Raw genomic sequence first — 20,764 nt, 5'->3', positions numbered from 1 at the left:
GCCTCAGGTAATGCTGTTACCAGCAGCATCGTGGGGTAATGCATGCTGTCCTCCTATGTTCTGTGCTGTGCAGCTTTTAGAAATGAGCCCGTCGGATTTCATAACCAGGACAGAAAGCTCTTGCTGTCTCCAGGGGAAGAGGGGGTGAAGCACGATTCCATTTCTGTGACAATCTATATCCACAGTGATACAGACACAGAACAAAGCCCAGAGAGACACATCCCAAAACGTGAGCAGCAATGATCTCTGGGGTATGATTATGGGTAATTGTCTTTCTTTTTCTTCCCTTTTTTTTTTTGGAGACAGATTCTTGCTCCGTTGCCCAGGCTGGAGTGCAACGGCGCAATCTCGGCTCAGGGCAACCTCCGCCTCCCGGGTTCAAGCAATTCTCCTGCCTCAGCCTCCCGAGTAGCTGGGACTACAGGCACTCGCCACCATTCTCAGTGAATTTTTGTATTTTTAGTAGAGAAGGAGTTTTGCCATGTTGGCCAGGCTGGTCTCGAACTCATGGACTCAGGTGATCCACCTGCCTTGGCCTCCCAAAGTGCTGGGATTACAGGGATTATGGGTAATTTTCTCTCTTCCTTTCTACTTTTCTGTCATGCCGATTTTTCCCCTTCCAGCTTGTATTATTTTATAATAATAAAGAAACATAGCTATTTCTATTTTGGTTTAAAGTAGGGGATATTGACTATAATTCTGTTCTTGAAAGGCAAAAAGAAGTGTGTCTCTGCAGAGTGCAGAGGCTGGAGAAGCTATGCCAAATGCTAATGTCGGCTCCCTGTGGGGAGAGAGGGTCTGGGAGGATGGGCTCCTGCTGTTCCCCTCTGTCGTGCTGGTGTGGTTCACTTTCACACTTTTAGAATCAGGAAAAGAGTGGTCGATGTTATTTTGGCAAAGACTCAGCAAAAAGCAGGAAATCGGCCAGGTGCGGTGGCTCACGCCTGTAATTCCAGCACGTTGGGAGGCCGAGGTGGGCAGATCACGAGGTCAGGAGATCGAGACCATTCTGGCTAACAGGGTGAAACCCCATCTCTACTAAAAATACAAAAAGTTAGCGGGGCGTGGTGGCGGGCGCCTGTAGTCCCAGCTACTCGGGAGGCTGAGGCAGGAGAATGGCATGAACCCGGGAGGCGGAGCTTGCAGTGAGCCAAGATAGCGCCACTGCACTCCAGCCTGGGCGACACAGCGAGACTCCATCTCAAAAAAAAAAAAAAGAAGAAGGAAATCAGAGGGATCCTGGGATGGAGACAGGTGTGGCTGGAAGGGGGATGCTTTCTATGTGAGACAGGGGCGCAAGAGGGCTGGGCACCGCCTGGGCAGGGGCTGGGGGTCTGGAGCAGGCAGGCCAGGGGCAGTACCTGTGTTGTCAGGCATGGTGGCTTGATCCGTGTTCCGTTCTCTCTTCAAGGCGATGTTGCCGAACTGCAGAACTGCTGAGACCATCCGCAGCATGGCTGGGGACACAAGGACAGAGGTCACGTGTGGCTCTGGACCCTGATGTGTGGTCTTAACTGGCCCTTTAAAAATGTAACTTAAAAAGCTTAAGGCAAACTATATCACCACCCCTCAGCTTAAAATCCACTTGTGGGCTGGGCATGATAGCTCGCACCGGTAATCCCAGCACTCTGGGAGGGCGAGGCCGGAGGATCACTTGAGCCCAGGAGTTTGAGATCAGCCTGAGCAACAGAGCAAGACTCCATCTCAAAAAAAACAAAAAAAAAAAGAATCCATCTTGACACTGGGCAGGCCTTGAAATACGTGAACAGATCAGCGAATTCTGGTTTGAGTTTATTATACCTGAGGTTTGCCCTGTCGCTATGATACTTAACCAGTGTCCGCTTACGTTGTGTATTTTGGGAAACAATGCAAATAGAATGTAAAAGGACTTAGGGAAATGAACGAAGATCTACAGTGATTTGGAAAGACTTCTACCACCATGAGTGAAAAATAGGAGGTGAAGAATGCTGTGTGCGGCTTACTGCTATCTATGTGCAAAAGGGGGGAAGTATAAAGTATAGTCGATTCTTGTGACTTGCACTGGTTAGCATAGGTTAGCATAGGTTTATGAATGTAAATACGTATGCACAGCACACATACAGAAAAGGACACATATTATAGATGTCCAGCTCTAGGAACGTTTACAAAACCAATGTGTCTGTGGAACTGGCTTCTCCAAAGCCCCCTTCCCTCACTGGACACGGATGAATGTCACAAACACACGGTCAAGAGAAAGAAGCCAGGTGAGAAAGTGCACACCATGTGATTCTATTTGTAACAAACCCAAGAAGAGGCAACACAACTCTATACTCAGAAGTTGGAATAATGGGCTGGGCGCGGTGGCTCATGTCTGTAATCCCAGCACTTTGGGATACCGAGGTGGACAATCACGAGGTCAGGAGATCGAGACCACCCTGGCTAACATGGTGAAACCCTGTCTCTACTAAAAATACAAAAAAAAAAAAAAAAAATTAGCCAGGCTTGGTGGCGGGCACCTGTAGTCCTAGCTACTCGGGAGGCTAAGGCAGGAGAATGGCATGAACCTGGGAGGCAGAGCTTGCAGTGAGCCGACATCGCGCTATTGCACTCCAGCCTGGGCAACAGAGCGAGACTCTGTCCCAAAAGAGAGAGAGAGAAAAAAAGAAGTAGTCAGAATAATGGTTACCTTGAGGGGGTGCTGGTGGTGGGAAGGGACATGGGGAGCTCCCGGGTGCTGGATATACAGAGCGTTCCCTCCCAAAACTCCCCCAAGCTGGATGCCAAGGGCTTGTGCTCATTTTATTGGTGTATATACTATACTTCAACACAAAGGTGGCTTAGAAAAAGGTGTGTGTGAGTAGGGGTGGGAGGTCGGCATTTCTTCTGGAATACTCCTGCCAAAACGTGTAACTAGAATGTCATCGCAGGGAAACAAACCCAAATAGAGACGAAACAACCAGTCTGTAATCTTCCAAAGTGTCAAAACCGTGAATGATAAAGACAGACTCAGGAAGAGTTCCAGACTGAAGGAGAGTAAAGAGATGTGGGCCGGGCGCGGTGGCTCACGCCTGTAATCCCAGCACTTTGGGAGGCCGAGGCGGGCGGATCATGAGGTCAGGAAATCGAGACCATCCTGGCTAACACGGTGAAACCCTGTCTCTACTAAAAATACAAAAAATTAGCCGGGCGTGGTGGCGGGCGCCTGTAGTCCCAGCTACTCGGGAGGCTGAGGCAGAAGAATGGCGTGAACCTGGGAGGCGGAACTTGCAGTGAGCCAAGATTGTGCCACTGCACTCCAGCCTGGGCAACAGAGCAAGACTCTGTCTCAAAAAAAAAAAAAAAAAAAAAAAAAAAAGAGCAAGAGGACCGGGCACAGCGGTTCAAGCCTGCAATCCCAGCATTTTGGGAGGCCAAGGTGGGCGGATCACCTGAGGTCAGGAGTTCAAGACCAGCCTGGCCAACATGGAGAAACTGTGTCTCTACGAAAAATACAAAATTAGTTGGGTGTGGTGGCGTGCACCTGTAACCCCAGCTACTCGGGAGCCTGAGGCAGGAGAATCACTTGAACCCGGGAGACAGAGGTTGCTGTAAGCCGAGATCGGGCCACTGCACTCCTGCCTGGGGAACAAGAGCGATACTCCATCATGCACAAGAGATAATTTTTTTTTTTTTTTTTTTTTGGAGCTGGGGGACAACTGGTGTAAGGTCTGTGGACTGGATAACAGTACTGTGCTGAAGTCGATTTCCTGGTGACACTGTGGGTCTGTGGTTGTGTAAAAGAATGTTCTTAGGAAATACACACTGATGTTTTCAGAGGGGGTGGCAGGATGAATAACAGCCCCCAACAATACCCATAACCTAATCCCTGGGACCTGGGAATGTGATCTTCCATGGCAAAAGGGACTTTGCAGATATGATTAAATGAAGGATCCTAGGCCGGGCACGGTGGCTCACACCTGTAATGCCCGCACTTTGAATGGCCAAGCCGAGTGGATCACTTGAGGTCAGGAGTTCGAGACCAGCCTGGCCAACATGGTGAAATCCCATCTCTACCAAAAATACAAAATATAAGCTGGGTGTGGTGGCAAATGCCTATAATCCCAGCTACTCGGGAGGCTGAAATGGGAGAATTGCTTGAACCTGGCAGGCGCAGACTGGAGTAAGCTGAGATTACACCACCGCACTCTGCTCCAGCCTGGGCAACAGAGCTAGACTCCATCTCAAAAAATAAAAAAATAATAAATAATAAATAAATAAATAAATAAGGCCGGGCGCGGTGGCTCAAGCCTGTAATCCCAGCACTTTGGGAGGCCGAGACGGGCAGATCACAAGGTCAGGAGATCGAGACCATCCTGGCTAACACGGTGAAACCCCGTCTCTACTAAAAAATACAAAAAACTAGCTGGGCGAGGTGGCGGGCACCTGTGGTCCCAGCTACTCGGGAGGCTGAGGCAGGAGAATGGCGTAAACCTGGGAGGCGGAGCTTGCAGTGAGCTGAGATCCGGCCACTGCACTCCAGCCCAGGTGACAGAGCGAGACTCCGTCTCAAAAAAAAATAAATAAATAAAAATAAATAAATAAATAAATAAAGTAAGACACATCCTCACAGACCCACAGTGCATCTGGCCCAGCAAACTTAACGATCATTCCTTAACATCAGCTTAGACCCCGTCCAGACCTGGCTTCCCTCAATGGCCTTTAAAATGGCCTCCTGGCCGAGCGTGGTGGCTCAAGCCTGTAATCCCAGCACTTTGGGAGGCCGAGACGGGCGGATCACAAGGTCAGGAGATCGAGACCATCCTGGCTAACACGGTGAAACCCCCCCCCGTCTTTACTAAAAATACAAAAAACTAGCCGGGCGAGGTGGCGGGCACCTGTAGTCCCAGCTACTCTGGAGACTGAGGCAGGAGAATGGCGTAAACCCAGGAGGCGGAGCTTGCAGTGAGCTGAGATCCGGCCACTGCACTCCAGCCTGGGCGACAGAGCAAGACTCCGTCTCAAGAAAAACAAAAAAACAAAAAACAAAACAAATAAAATGGCCTCCTGCAGTTGGCTTACGAAGCTGTGTTTGTGCCAGGCCCCGGGGCGCATCTGATGCCCTGAGGACTTGGCAGTCAGCTCTTGTTGCTGACATCAGACTCGCCCATCTCTAGCAAGCCCGGCCTGTGGACACCTCATGTGAGAGGCCAGCACGCCTCCCTGTGTCCCAGGCTACCTGCTGAACCTCTCAGCATGGCATTTATGGTGCCAAGGGCTGGCAGGTAGAGATGTGAAGTGGGGAAGGAGATGGATGGACACCCTGCCTTGACTGGCCCCAAATGTTTTCTGCCTTGGGCTCCCTGTGGGTGACACTGAGGTGTCGGCCTCTCTCTCTGGATCATGGGCTGGCTTTGGGGTCAGATGTGGATTCCACCACGGCACTGTCTCCTCCTCCTGAATTGGGGTGAGTCCTAGGACAGGACACCCCACCTCCCTGACCCTCTGTCTCTTGTCAAAAGAAGAGTCTGTGAAAAAGTGACCAACTCTACCCCTTGTAAGCAAAACACAGAAAGCAACTGTAATGAGAGCTCATTCATCCGCCACATCAGCAAACACAAAACAGCTTCCAGCCATGGTTGCTGCGTGCAGGTGGATACACAGGTGCTCCCCGTATATGGCTGGAGGAACTGGAAACTAGCGCCACCCTGTGGATGGCGACGAGGTAGAGTCTCTGCAATTTAAAAAATGCTCATGGCCGGGCGCGGTGGCTCAGGCCTGTAATCCCAGCACTTGGGGAGGCCGAGGTGAGTGGATCACAAGGTCAGGAGATCGAGACCATTCTGGCTAACGCGATGAAACACCGTCTCTACTAAAAATACAAAAAAATTAGCCGGGCGTGGTGGCGGGCGCCTGTAGTCCCAGCTACCTGGGAGGCTGAGGCAGGAGAATGGCGTGAACCCGGGAGGCGGAGCTTGCAGTGAGCCGAGATCGCGGCACTGCACTCCAGCCTGGGCGACAGAGCAAGAATCCGTCTGAAAAAAACAAAACAAAACAAAACAAAAATGTCCAGAATAGGCAAGTCCGTAGAGACAAAAAGCAGAGGAGTGGTTGCCAGGGGCTGCAGACAGGGCCTGGGGGAATAGCTAAGGGCTGTGTGTTATCTTCTTGGGCTACTGAAAGTATTCTAAAAGTGACTGTATGATAGATGCACAACTCTGTGAATATACAAAATTCTATGGAATTGCACAGTTTAAATACGTGAATGGTGTGACGTGTGAATTACATCTTAAAGCTGTTCGATTCTTTTTTTTATACTGAACACAAACAAGAATCACAAATCTCTCTGGACATGACATTTCATTTCTTTTTTTTTTTTTTTTCTTTTCTGTTTTTGAGACGGAGTCTTGCTCTGTGGCCCAGGCTGGAGTGCAGTGGCATGATCTTGGCTCACGGCAACCTCCGCCTCGCAGGTTCAAGGGATTCTCCTGTCTCAGTCTCCCGAGTAGCCGGGATTACAGGCATGCACCACCACATCCATCTAATTTTTGTGTTTTTAGTAGAGACGGGGTTTCGCCATGTTGGTCAGGCTCGTCTCGAACTTCTGACCTCGTGATCCGCCTGCCTCGGCCTCCCAAAGTGCTAGGATGACAGGTGTGAGCCACCGCACCCAGCCGGCATTTCATTTCTAAGAATTGTACCTACAGGTCTGCTTCCACATGAGCACAAGAACCTCCTTACAAGGATATTCACAGTCGCTTGTTTGTTTCTTTTGGACCCAGAGTCTCACTTTGTTGCCCAGGCTGGAGTGCAGTGGTGTGATCTCGGCTCACTGCAGCCTCCACCTCCCAGGCTCAAGTGATCCTCCCACCTCAGCCCCGCAAGTAGCTGGGAGTAAAGGCGCACACCACCACGCCCAGGTAACTTTTTGTGTTTTTTGTAAAGACGGGGTTTTATCATGTTGCCCAGGCTGGTCTCAAACTCCTGAGCTCAAGCAAGCTGCCTGCTTTGGCCTCTGAAAGTGCTGGGATTACAGGCGGGAGCCACTGCGCTGCCTTAGCATTGTTTTTTAATTGTTCCAATCGTAAGGGAATGGAGACAACCTAAGACTCTATCTGCAAGGGACTGGTTGAAACAATCATCGTTTATTTAAACAATAAAACCTTACGCAGCTGCAAAAAGGAGTGAGGTCCACCTATACATTTTGAACCAGAATTATGGCCAAAATATACCAGTCAGTACGAAAGGGGAGTGGGTGGGTGGAGGGGGAGGGTGGTCCAGAGCATCCTTCCATGGGAGTGATGAGCTGAGTAATTTGTGTCTTTGTTTTGGGGTTTTTTGAGATGGGGTCTCATTCTATTACCAGCCTGGAGTACAGTGGTGCAATCGTAGCTCACTGTAGCCTCCTGCTCCTGGACTTAATCCTCCCACCTCAGCCTCCCAAGCAGCTGGGACTACAGGTGTGCACCACCACACCTGGTTAATTTTTTTTTTTTTTTTTAATTTTTAGTAGAGACAGGGTCTCACCATATTGCTCAGGCTGGTCTTGAACTACAGGCCTCAAGTGATTCTCCCACCTCGGCCTCCCGAAGTGTTGGGATTACAGGAGTGAGCCAATGATGAGCTGAGTATTTAACTCCAGCACTGCCTGGCCCAGACTAAACTAGGCCAGAGTGCTGGGCCAGGGTCCAGGGGGGTCTCCAGTGGAAGGGTAGGGAGCCAGCCAGTTGGAGCAACCAACATCCAGGAAGTTTTTTTTTTTTTTGGATGGAGTCTCGCTCTGCTCCAAACTGGAGCGCAGCGGTGAGATCTTGGCTCACTGCAACCTCTGCCTCCCAGGTTCAAGTGATTCTCTAGCCTCAGCTTCCCGAGTAACTGGGACTACAGGTGCACACCACCATGTCTGGCTAATTTTTGTATTTTTAGTAGAGACCAGGTTTTACCATGTTGGCCAGGCTGGTCTTGAACTCCTGACCTCAGGTGATCTGCCCGCGTCGGCCTCCCAAACTTGACATTACAGGTGTGTGCCACTGCACCTGGTCGGAACTTTTGAAATCGCTTCACGTTTTTTTTTTTTTATCACCACAGTGATGTTGACAGCTGAATATCAGCTGTGGGGCTAGAGAATGCCACCTCTTATAGAAAAATAATATGTGTCTTTTCTTATATTCCTAAAATATTTCTGGAAGGAGACACAAGAAGCTTAACAGTGGGGAACTAGGGCCAGGGAAGAGCGGGAAGGCTTGGTTTTGTCACATTCAGGTTATGTCACTACATGCATAGGTTGCTGCAAAGTTTTCATTTCTGAATTCCAAAAATCAGAGCTGCTGCCTGCACCCGCCACACAGCAGGGCAGCTGCCAGGAGGGTCACATGAGCTCATGGTGACAAGAGGCCAGGCAGGACCTAAGAGGACAGGCTGGGAGGCCCAGGTCCCCATTGCAGCCACAGTCTGAATTTGTGTGCCAGCTGCCCAGCTGCGGAGTCATGCAGGCTGGGGAATTATGCAACCATGGTTGGGAAATGCAGCGGGGTGGGTGTGGGAGAGGCCCGAGACCCTGTATCAATAGGCCACAAGAGGCCCTGCTGTTTGCAGCCTGGGTAAACAGCCAAGCTACGCTCCATTTCCAGCCCTTCCAATCCGGCCCTGGAGCCAACAATAGCTCCTGGGGCCTCCCACAGCGCCAGAGGCCAGAGGACAATTAGACCCAGAGGCAGCCCTGGGAACACCTAAAGGTCTTTCTTTGGAGAGCTTGGTTAAAAGAATCATAGTTCATGCAAACAATGAAACATTATGCAGCCTCTGAAAAGGTGGAGGTCCACCTACGTACTTGTTACGGATTGAATCATGTCTACACCACCCCCTCCTAAAAAGGTATGTTGGGGATCCAAACCCCAGGACCTCAGAATGTGACATGATTGGAAACAGGGTCATTACGGATGTAATGAGTAAAGATAAAGTCATACCAGAGTGGGGTAGGAGGCCAGGTGTGGTGGCTCATGCCTGTAATCCCAGCACTTTGGGAGGTCAAGGCAGGAGGATCACTTGAGGTCAGCAGTTCAAGACCAGCCTGGCCAACTTAGTGAAACCCTGTCTCTATTAAAAGTACAAAAAAATAGCCGGGTGTGGTGGTGGGTGCCTGTAATCCCAGCTACTTAAGAGGCTGAGGCAGGAGAATCTCTTGAACCTGGGAGGTGGAGGTTGCAGTGAGCTGAGATTGCGCCCTTGCACTCCAGCCTGGGCAACAGAGCGAGACTCCATCTCAAAAAAAACAAAAAGCTTGCGGAGGTGGGGGAAGTGGGGATTTTGCACACAGATGCACACACAGGGAGCTGCCATGTGAACACAAAAGCAGAGATCAGGTGATGTGACTATGAACCAAGGAACGCCAAAGATTGCCAGAAAACTACCAGGAGCCCGGGGAGAGGCCTGGAGCCAATTCTCCCAGGATGAACCACCCTTGCTAACACGATGATCCCGGGCGTCTGGCCTCCAGAACCACAAGATGATCAATTTCTGTTGTTTTAGGCACTTGGTTTGTGGTACTTTGTTAGCCTAAGCAAACTAATGCAGCACTGAAACAGAGCTGCTGTCAAAACATGCTGTTTGGCGAAAAAAGTGGGGGCACAGGCTGGGCACAGCACCTCATGCCTGGAATCCCAGCACTTTGAGAGACTGAGAAGGGTGGATCACCTGAGGTCAGGAGTTTGAGACCAGCCTGGCCAACATGGTGAAATCCCATCTCTACTGAAAATAGAAAAATTATCCAGGCGTGGTGGCGGGCGCCTGTAATCCCAGCTACTCGGGGGGCTGAGGCAGGAAAATTACTTGAACACAGAAGGCGGAGGTTGCAGTGGGCTGAGATCGTGCCACTGCACTCCAGCCTGGGCGACAGAGTGAGTCTCCATCTCAAAAGAAGAAAAAAGGGGTCGGGCACAGCACCCTGACACGGGGGTGATGAGCTGAGCACTTAACACCAAACGACCAGTGCCGCGCAGCCTGGGCCAACCTTGCAGCCCTGGGCCAGCATCCTGGGCTTTCCCTAGCCCCTCAGCAGCCTCCTTCTGGTCTCAGCACCACCCACTCCAGCGTGTCCCTCACACAGCCCCCAAGGGGTCTTCTTGCTCCTAGAGCTGACTTTGTCCAGCCCCTGCTCCCAGCCCTCCCACAGCTCCCCAGCACCCCAGGATAAAGTCCCAACCTCCTAGGCTGGTGTTTGAGACTCCCCACCCCTCTGCAGCCCCACCACCAGAAGTATCAATCCCTCAAATATGCCGCCCCTTTCCTGCCTCAGGGCCTTTGCACAGGCTGTTCCCTCTGCCAGGAATGCTCTTCCCCCACATCTCCAGCGCTCATTTCCTCACTTCCTCAGGACTTCGCTCCAACATCCCCATCTCAGTCTGCCCTCCCCTGAGCCCCTGCTTAAAGCTGTGCCCCTCCCTCCCCAGTTCCCTGGCTTATCTTTCTCCATGGCACTCACGGTCTTTTTTTTTTTTTTTTTTTTTAGACGGAGTCTTACTCTGTCACCCAGGCTGGAGTGCAGTGGTGCAATCTCAGCTCACTGCAACCTCCGCCTCCTAGGTTCATGCGATTCTCCTGCCTAAGCCTCCTGAGTAGCTGGGATTACAGGTGCCCACCACCACGCCTGGCTAACTTTTTTGTATTTTCATTAGAAACGGTGTTTCACCATGTTGGCCAGGCTAGTCTCGAACTCCTGACCTCGAATGATCCACCCGCCTCGGACTCCCAAAGTGCTGGGATTACAGGCGTGAGCCACCGCGCCCAGCTGCACTCACAGTCTACTAACAGGCCATGTGATTCCTTATTGACTTGGTTGGGGGCTCTCATTTTGTCAGCTTCCCCAAGGCAGAGATGTCTGTGAGTCTCATGTCCTGCTCTGGCCCTAGTGCCTGCACCCAGTAGGTGCTCAATAAACACTTCAGCAAAGAGATCAGGGCATCATTGGCCAGGTCCCCGGCTCTCCGTGGGTGTCCCCCCACCCCTGGCCTCCACGGGGCTCACTCACAGATGATTTCCTCGTGGGTGAATCCCAGGACCCGCAGCGACTCCAGCGTCTCCTGGAAGAGTTCTCGCTCCTGGCCGGGAGAGGATGATGGCCCGTTGGTCAGGAACCGGTACTGGGAGCAGGGCTCGAGGAGGAGGTCGGCTGTAGGGGCAATGAGTGGGGTCAAGGTCAAGGGTGGGCTGTGGAGTCGGACTCATCCTGGATTCATTGGTGGCAATCCCAGGATATGCCACAACCTCTCTGTCAAGTGGGTGGAGGCCTTTCTCACAAGTGTGGTGGGAAGGATTGGGGGTGGAGTGGGTGTTTAGCACCTATGAAACCACCACTCTCTCTCTCTCTCTTTTTTTTTTTTTCTGAGACGGAGTCTCGCTCTTGTCGCCCAGGTTGGAGTGCAGTGGCCGGATCTCAGCTCACTGCAAGCTCTGCCTCCTGGGTTCATGCCATTCTCCTGCCTCAGCCTCCCGAGAAGCTAAGACTACATGCGCCCGCCACCACGCCCGGCTAATTTTTCTGTATTTTTAGTAGAGATGGGGTTTCACCGTGTTCGCCAGGATGGTCTCGATCTCCTGATCTTGTGATCTGCCTGCCTCGGCCTCCCAAAATGCTGGGATTACAGGCGTGAGCCACCGCACCCGGCCTTTTTAAAAATTTTTTTAGGCCGGGCGCCGTGGCTCAAGCCTGTAATCCCAGCACTTTTGGGAGGCCGAGGCAGGCAGATCACGAGATCAGGAGATCGAGACCATCCTGGCGAACACGGTGAAATCCCATCTCTACTAAAAAATACAAAAAACGAGCCGGGCAAGGTAGCGGGCGCCTGTAGTCCCAGCTACTCGGGAGGCTGAGGCAGGAGAATGGCATGAACCCGGGAGGTGGAGCTTGCAGTGAGCTGAGATGGGGCCACTGCAGTCCAGCCTGGGCGACAGAGCAAGACTCCGTCTCAAAAAAAAACAAAAATTTTTTTTAGAGACAGGGTCTTACTCTGTCGCCCAGGCTGGAGTGCAGTGATGCAATCACAGCTCACCACAGCCTCAAACTCCTGGGCTCAAGCAATCCTCCCACCTCAGCCTCCCACATAGCTGGGACTACAGCTGTGTGCCACCACGTCCGGCTTATTATTATTATTTTTTATAGAGATGGAGTCTCACTATGCTGCCCAGGCTGGATTGGAATTGCTGGGCTCAAGCAATCCTTCTGCCTCGCCCTCCCAAAGTACTGGGATTGCAGGCATGAGCCCCGGCCCATTTTATACCACTCCTCTTTGCTCCCTCCGCAGGGACTTTCGAGTCTCTAGAAGTGCCCAGAGCAGGCATGGGCCACTGGTTGGCAGAAGCAGTGGGGCTGAAGGCCCAACTCAGCACAAGCCATGTGAGGCAGGGGCCGGCGCCCAAGGACATGCGGTCTCAAGGGCCACAGTGAGTGGGAACCTGGATGAGGAGGGGCTACATGGCCGCAGGAGCCAGGAAGCGGCCTCAGCCACCAGGAGGAAGGAGCCAGGAGCAGAGGGAGCCGCAGGGCAGTGCCAGCCACTGCAAACAGGAGCCAAGGGCGCTTGGGCAGCCAGAGGGCAGGAGGAGCAGGGAGCAGGGACAGGAGGACTTCCGGCAGGAGCCGTGGCCTCGGAGCCAGAGCAGAGGGGAGCACGAGGCAGCAGGAGCCGAGAAGCAACACAAACCAGCGTCGTCAGGAACCAGGAGGAGCCTCAGCAAAGCCGGAGTCACCCGCCGGAGTGAGGAGAAGCCGCGCGAGAGAGAAGCCACGGAGCTTCGGAAGCGAGCGTGAGCAGGAGCCACCAGGCGGCGGGGGGCTGCGTTGCCTTGACAGCGGGCGCGAGCCAGACCCGGGACAGAGCTGGAACCAGAGCGCAGCAGAACCCACCGTGCGACAGACGCCACTACGCAGCGAGAGCCGGGACTGCGGAAGCCTCATGTGAAGTCGGTGTTTGACGGAGATTAGAGCCCCCCCCGTCTTGCTTCCTCCCCAGAGGGGGCCCCCCCGAGAGAAGTGGTGCCCACCCTCCCCCGGGTGAGCAGGGTGAGACGGGGCGGCACTGACCTTTGAGCTGCTCTCCAGCGCCCCCCAGCAGCTGGTAGAAGATGTGGAAACTGCACTCGTCCTTGGCCTGGCGGATGGCGCGCGACTTCTCCAGCAGGTCTGGTCACAGCGAGTCAAGGTGCTAGATAGAGGGGAAGGGAGAGCCCCGACGCTGCCAGGCCGCTACAGGAGCCTGCCCTGCCCACGCTGCCTCCTTCTCTCCTGTGGAGCAGTGGAGTCGTTCACAGCCCAGGCTAGTGACTTTGCCACTAACTCGATGAGCAGCCATGCTCATGTCACGTAAGCACTTGTGCCTCAGTTTCCTCATCTACCTGTTCAAGGGGCTCAAAAATAACACCTTTATGAGACCTTCCTCTCTCTCTCTCTCTCTCTGTCTTTTTAGAGACAGGGTCTTGCTCTGTCTCTAAAAAACTCATCAACCCTGTGGGTGCGGTGGCTCACGCCTGTAATCCCAGCACTTTGGAAAGCCGAGGCAGGTGGATCACCTGAGGTCAGGAGTTCAAGACCAGCCTAGCCAACATAGCCTAGCCAACATGGTGAAACCCTGTCTCTACTAAAAATACAAAAATTAGCCAGGTGTGATGGCAGGTGCCTGTAATCTCAGCTACTTGGGAGGCTGAGGCAGGAGAATTGCTTTAACCTGGGAGGAGGAGGTTGCAGTGAGCCAAGATTGCGCCACTGCACTCCAACCTGGGTGACAGAGTGAGACTCCATCTCAAAAACAAAACAAAACAAAACCCTCACTGATCCTGGATGAGTTGCTGTGAGGATAAATGACTTATTGTGCATGAAGCACCCTGAACAATGCCTGGTTCAAAGTTACCCGCGGGGGCCGGGCGCGGTGGCTCAAGCCTGTAATCCCAGCACTTTGGGAGGCCGAGACGGGCGGATCACGAGGTCAGGAGATCGAGACCATCCTGGCTAACACGGTGAAACCCCGTCTCTACTAAAAAAATACAAAAAAAACTAGCCGGGCGAGGTGGTGGGCGCCTGTAGTCCCAGCTACTCGGGAGGCTGAGGCAGGAGAATGGCGTAAACCTGGGAGGCGGAGCTTGCAGTGAGCTGAGATCCGGCCACTGCACTCCAGTCCGGGCGACACAGCGAGACTCCGCCTCAAAAAAAAAAAAAAAAAAAAAAAATTACCGGCGGGTGAGAATGTCTCCTGCCATTAGTACTCTCCCAGCCTCAGCTTCCCCATGCAGATACATCAGCTCCCATCTTCAACTAGACTGTCTCTGCATGCTCTCCCTCCTAAGAAAGTCACGTGTCAAACTTACATATTAAAAGGTGGCAAGACTCTTGTTTTTTGTTTTTTAGACAGGGTCTGGCTCTGTTGCCCCAGCTGGAGTGCAGCAGCACAAGGCACAGCTCACTATAACCTCGGCCTCCCCAGCTCAAGCGATACTCCCACCTCAGCCTCTTGAGTAGCTGGGACTACAGGTGTACACCACCATACCTGGCTAATTTTTAAATTTTCTTTATTTTAGTAGAGATGAGGTCTCACTATGATGCCCAGACTGGCCTCGAATTCCTGAGCTCAAGCGATCCTCCAGCCTTAGCCTCCCAAAGTGCTGGGATTATAGGCATGAGCCACTGCACCCAGCCAAGACATCTTAGAGTAAAACACCAGACACTTTGCTTAACCCCTCAAACTCCTGGCCTCAAATGACCCACCTGCCTTGGCCACCCAAAGTACTGGGATTACAAGCTTGAGCCACCATGCCTGGTCACAAATTTAATCACCAATTGCTAATAACAATACCTTGTTCTTGAGTGCCTGCTATGTAGCAGGTGCTGTGGCCAAGCATTTAACTCCAAAATCCTCCAAACCCCTCTAGGGTAGAGTAGGTTCTATGTTCCTTCTCCTTCTACAGAGGGAGAAACTGAGGCAGGGAACGGCCAAATCACGTACCCAAGTCCCCAGAGTCTCAAAGTGGCAGAACTGGGATTTGAACCCAGGTTGGTACGATTTCTTGGCCCATCCTCTTAATTTCTGCACTCCCAGAGTGCCTGTGTTTTATCGTTTAATTTCCTTTAAACACCCATATGCCGTCTGAACAGAAAAGGGTGAACACAGCCGGCCTGAGATGCTCCCCTGGAAAGGCCTGCTGGCCAGGTGGGCCCCAGGCTAACGTCTGGGGACCTGGATTTCGGGAGGGTTCCAGCATCCTCTAACAGGATGAGAGGGGTTCGCTGGGCCTAAAGGGTTTGTGCAAACACCGTGATTTACACTGATCACCTGCTTTCCTCCTGGGAGTGTGGAATTTAGGTTCATACTAAGGGCGGGGGATGGGGGTGCAGGCAGGGATGTGACCAGCCCCCAGTGAAAACCCTGACACTGAGTCTCTCTGCGCTTCTCTGGGACAGCATTTCATCAGTGTTGCCCCATCTGGTGTCCCGTGTGCCTCTGCTGGAGACGGTTCTAGGAGCCTGTGCCTGGTCCCCGGGAGACAAGGCCCCACGTGCCTTTTCCCTTTGCTTACACTGCTCTATATCATTTCACTGTCATGGGTCACCATGAGTGCCACTGCAGGCTGAGTGCTGGGACTCCCCTTATGGCTGAACTGGGTGGACACCAACCCACCACCCCATGGCAAGTCTGTACTGGCCTCATACACACCAGAAGTCCCACCCTCCCCTCCCCATGCAGATGCTGCCTGAGCATCGGGTCCCATCTGAGTAGCAGGGAGGGGTCCCTCCGGTGGGAGGCGCTTCCCATACTCAGTGCTGTCTGAAAGGCCGCCCCCTCGGCTGCCACCCCCATGGACTGTGACAGGATACAGGTCTCAATGTTGGCGCCCACGATGTACCCGGCAACGTCGAAGTTGATGCGGATGAATTTGCCCTGGGAGAGACCAAGGTGGGTGGGCTTCAGCGGAGGGTCTCCTTCCCTGCTCAGACCTGAAGAGCAGCCCAAACCCCACACCCAGTGCTCCCAGAGCTGGGGCTGCCTCCGCACTTCCTTGCTCCCTCTACCTGAACCCCATCCTATGGTGAGTCCCCAGCGAGGGACCCCATGGGAATTCAAGGTCTTGGCTCCTTGGACTTCTTTCCCCAGCCCCCGGTCCCCAGCTGCTCCTCCCTTGGAATCAGGCACCCAGCCTCCAGCCCATTCTCCCTCAGACCCAGGGATCCGGGCCCCCAGCCCCTCTTCCCTCAGACTCAAGAGTCCAGGCCCCCAGCCCCTCCTCCCTCAGACTCAAGAGTCCAGGCCCCCAGCCCCTCCTCCCTCAGACTCAAGAGTCCAGGCCCCCAGCTCCTCCTCCCTCAGACTCAAGAGTCCAGGCCCCCAGCCCCTCCTCCCTCAGACTCAAGAGTCCAGGCCCCCAGCCCCTCCTCCTCTCAGACCCAGGGATCCGGGCCCCCAGCCCCTCCTCCCTCAGACCCAGGGATCCAGGCCCCCAGCCCCTCCTCCCTCAGACTCAAGAGTCCAGGCCCCCATCCCCTCCTCCCTCAGACCCAGGAGTCCGGGCCCCAGTCCCTCCTCCCTCAGACTCAAGAGTCCAGGTCCCCAGTCTCTCCTCTCTTAGACCCAGGGATCTGGCCCCTTAGCCCCTCCTCTCTTAGACCCAAGGGTCCAGGCCCCCAGCCCCTCCTCCCTCAGACCCAGGAGTCCAGGCCCCCAGCCCCTCCTCCCTCAGACTCACGAGTCCAGGACCCCAGCCCCTCCTCCCTCAACAGATCCACATGTCTTTCCCCCTGAAGTCCACTCCCAGGTTCCCAGTTCCTATATCCCTGACACAGGCAGCACTGCCCACCCCTGGCACTCACGAATCGGGAGGAGTTGTCATTCTTCACTGTCTTGGCGTTGCCGAAGGCCTCTAGGATGGGGTTGGCCTGAAGCAGCTGCCGCTCCAGCTCACCCTGCCAGGCACAGGAGATGATGCATGAGATCAGTGAGAATGGGGCAGGAGGCCAGGCCAGCCCAGCTCAGGCTGTGTCTCCAGTTGGCTGAGTATCTGTGTGTGAGGGGCCTTTGTGTGTCTGGGTGTGTGCCCACTTCCTGTATCCGGGTCTTGCCCATCTGTCTATTGTGAGGGGAAGAGGGAAGCATCTCCAAGACATATTGTTAAGTGGAAACCAAATCAAACCAAGCCAAACAAAAAAACAAGTTGCAGAACAATGTCTACAATGTTATCCCATTCATAAAATATGAATTAAGGAAGAAACACCACAAAACAAGACTCTTAAATCTACAGATATACACATGTTTGTAAACATATGGAGAAAGGTCTGCAAGGATGCACACCAAACTGTCAACAGTATAAGGCACTCCAAGGAAGGGGACTGAGGGGAGGAAACAGGAATTTCATTTCATCTGATTTGTTGTTGTTACAATGAATGTGTACTCATGCGTTGCTTGTAGAAATTCTGGAGTGCAGTGGCATGGTCATAACTCATGGCAGCCTCAAATTCCTGGGCTTAAGGAATCTTCTCACCTCAGCCTCCTGAGTAGCTGGGACTACAGGCAAGTGCCACCATGCCCAATTAATTTTGAAAAGTTTTAGTAAAGATGGGGTCTCACTCTGTTGTCTAGCCTCGTCTTGAACTCCTGGCCTCAAGCAATCCTCCCACTTCAGCCTTCCAAAGTGCTGGGATTATAGACCTGAGCCACCAAACCCAGCTTAGAATTTTTAACTAAGACAAAAATCTGTATCACCTATGTAAAGTGCTTCAAGCAGTCTGGCACATAATAGGCCTTCAGAAAATAGTGGGTTCCCAGCCCCGCCAGGCTACTCCTTGGCAGGAACCCTATTCCAAACTTCCCTCCAACCCCTTTGGTGTCAGAACCTGGCACACAGTAGGTGCTTCGTAAATGGCAGCCTGTGTGTGTTTTCTCTCAGTCCACGTCTTGCTTGTGTTAAGATGACATGATCTAGCTAGGTGGATGCTTTGTCAAATGAAAAAAGATAAAGTGAAGGGCACACGACTTGGCACACAGAAGAACACAGGGCATGCATGTATTTCCCTTGCTACACTGTCCACTCTCTGGTTGTACACACGCAGCGTCTGTGGGACCCTGCTGGACATGTTTAGTAGATCAGTAATAAGTGGTAGTTTCGTTCTCTGGATTGTTTCATGTTGGTGTCTGTGGCCCGTCTGCACACACACAGCAGGGCCGCCATGAACAGCAGTGGGGGAGCAGGGGGATCCCTGGCAGGTGGGACCACTGCTGCCTTGGGCCCTGTCTACCAAGAAGATCATGCACTGGGTGGCCGGGAAGGCATTAGGGGCAGCAAGACTGGAGGTGATCCCCTGCTACTCACATAAGACACGGTGCTGACGGAGGCCTGAGGAAGTCACGGGACACGAGACACGGACCAGGACACAGCATATGGAACGTGGACAGACACACAGGTGAACTGGTGATCTCGGGTGGTGGTATAGGGGGTGGGGGAAGGGGAACTGGGGAAACCGGGTGTGTGGAGTAGGGTGGCCTGGGGGACCACACGCCTGGGTTTGAATCCCACTCTACCCCCTTTATTTAAAAAAATTTTTGTAGAGATGGGGTCTCACTGTATTACCCAGGCTGGTCTTGAATTCCAGGGCTCAAGTGATCCTCCCGCCTCGGCCTCCCAAAGTGCTGGGATTACAGGCATGAGCCACTGTGCCCAGCCCCCACTCTACCTCTTCCTGGGTACGTGACCAACAACTGACTCACCCCTCCCATGCCTGGGCTCCTCATCTTCAGCGCAGAAAAACAGCACCCACCCCACCCAAGGGGTAAGTAAGGCAGTGGGAGAACAGGGCTTGGAACAGTGGGGGGCACCTTGTAACATTCACTTAGACGACAAACCCGGCCATCATGATCACCTAAAATCAGGCTTGACACAGTAGGTGCTTAGAAAATAAAGCACCTACTAAGTACTAGGAGCCATTCCGAGAGCCAATGAGACCAAGACTGACCCTCACACCTCTGTGTCCCCCGACTCTGCTTCCAGCCCCACCCCAGGCACACAGTAGGTGCTCAGGTGGCACAGACATCCAGGAGAAGGTCCTCCATGAGGGGAAGAGGCAATTGTGAGGAAAGCCCAAGATGGAAGGGGCGATGCTGTGGCAGGGCCCAGGGGGTGTCCCAAGGCTGGGGTGCTTACGGGGACACCCGGCTCCTTCCTGCCCTTCGGTGACGATGCCACATGGGCAAGGTACTGGATGACCTTCTTGGTGTTTTCCGTCTTCCCAGCTCCAGACTCTCCACTGTGGGGATGACAAGGGGAAGCAAAGGGGTTGGCAGTGACCTCGGGCAAGCTCCTCACCTGCCCTGCCCATTCCAAACACAGCCACGCCCCACCCAGGCCCCTCCCTCCTCCTCCAGGAAGTCCTTCCAGATTACTCACGTGCAGAGAATGGACTGGTCCTCACGATCTGTAGGGGACAGAGTGGGGGGATGTGTCATTTGAGAGAGTCTCTAGCAGGGCCCTCTGGTCCCTTACACTCACTGCTGCCTTTTTAAAATTATTCCCAAGGAGTGAGGAAAAGCTTGGGTCTTGATGTATAACACTCCTGGATTCTAATTCCCCATCCAGCTCAGCCCCTTGCTTGCTGTGTGACCCTGGGAAAGCAGCTGCCCCTCTCTGACCTTTGGTTTCCCCACCTGTGCAATGGAGACAGCCTCCCTCAGCTGAACAGAATAGGATTCATTCAGCAACCTCAACATGAAACCCTACTGTGTGCCGCCTCATGCTGGGCATGTGAGATTCAAAGACAAGAGTGAGGTCCTGTGATATAAGATGTCTACCCCAGCGCCCGCCCTGGGCCTAACACAGCCATTCCACAATCGCATGCTGACCACCTACTGAGCGCCAGGCATGGAGGGGAGTGGGGAGCTGGCAGGGTGTGTGCCCCTACAGAGCTTTCACTTAAGATGCAGGGGACGAAAACCTACAATCAAATAGCGATTAGCACTGGGAAGAAAACTAAATCAGGAAGAGAATGAAGCAGTGGTTCTTAAATGGGGGCAATTATGTCCTCTATTCCCGCCAGAAGACACCTGGCAATGTCTGGGAGGCATTTTTGGTTATTACCCTGACAGAGGGGAGTTCCATGGGCACTGAGTGGGTAGAGGTCGGGGTGCTGCTAAACACCTACCATGCCCAGGACAGCCTCCTATGACAAAGAATCATCCAGCCCCAAATGTCGATAGACCCAGGATTCCAAAACCCTGGTGTTAGGTAATAAGAATAGACTTGGGGGAAGGAGCAGGGAAGGCTTCTCAGAGGAGGTAGCATTTCAGGTAGAGGGCACAGCCAGGGGAAAGGCTCTGAGTTAGGGATGTTTGAGAGACAGAAAGGCCAGTGAGGTTGGGGGATGGGGCAGAGATGGCAAGTGGTGTGATGGGTTTTAAAGCCATGATTAGGCTGGACGCAGTGGCTCACGCCCGTAATCCCAGCACTTTGGGAGGCCAAGGCCAGCAGATCACCTGAGGTCAGGAGTTCAAGACCAGCCTGGCCAACATAGTGAAACCCCGTCTCTACTAAAAATACAAAAATTAGCCAGGCATGGTGGTGCTGCCTGTAATCCCAGCTACTACTCGGGAGGCTGAGGCAGAAGAATCGCTTGAATCTGGGAGGCGGAGGTTGCAGTGAGCTAAGATCGTGCCATGGCATTCCAGCTGGGCGACAAGAGTGAGACTCCGTCTCTAAATAAATAAATAAATAAATAAAGCTATGATCAAAGAGTCTGAATGTTTTTTTCAGCAGGACAGGCATCCTCTGGGTGTCTTCAAACCAG

The 20,764-nt window shown here is 53.1% G+C and overlaps 1 protein-coding gene across 1 annotated transcript in view; it reads right to left on the bottom strand.

Annotated features, from left to right (window-relative positions):
* Positions 1-20,764, bottom strand: part of MYH14 (myosin heavy chain 14) — a 95,629-nt gene that overhangs the window by 62,883 nt on the left and 11,982 nt on the right. The window contains 8 exon segments of the mRNA XM_033224192.1: positions 1,362-1,457; positions 10,982-11,122; positions 13,034-13,132; positions 15,815-15,878; positions 16,805-16,897; positions 18,301-18,324; positions 19,129-19,231; positions 19,372-19,399. Of these exon segments, the coding sequence (XP_033080083.1) occupies positions 1,362-1,457; positions 10,982-11,122; positions 13,034-13,132; positions 15,815-15,878; positions 16,805-16,897; positions 18,301-18,324; positions 19,129-19,231; positions 19,372-19,399 (648 nt within the window).

The sequence above is a fragment of the Trachypithecus francoisi genome, unplaced genomic scaffold, assembly GCF_009764315.1.
Source record: "Trachypithecus francoisi isolate TF-2019V2 unplaced genomic scaffold, Tfra_2.0 Lachesis_group12, whole genome shotgun sequence".
In the NCBI taxonomy this organism is placed as follows: domain Eukaryota; kingdom Metazoa; phylum Chordata; class Mammalia; order Primates; family Cercopithecidae; genus Trachypithecus; species Trachypithecus francoisi.
The sequence above is the reverse complement of the archived record's forward strand: the minus strand, read 5'-3'. Positions and strand labels throughout refer to the sequence as shown.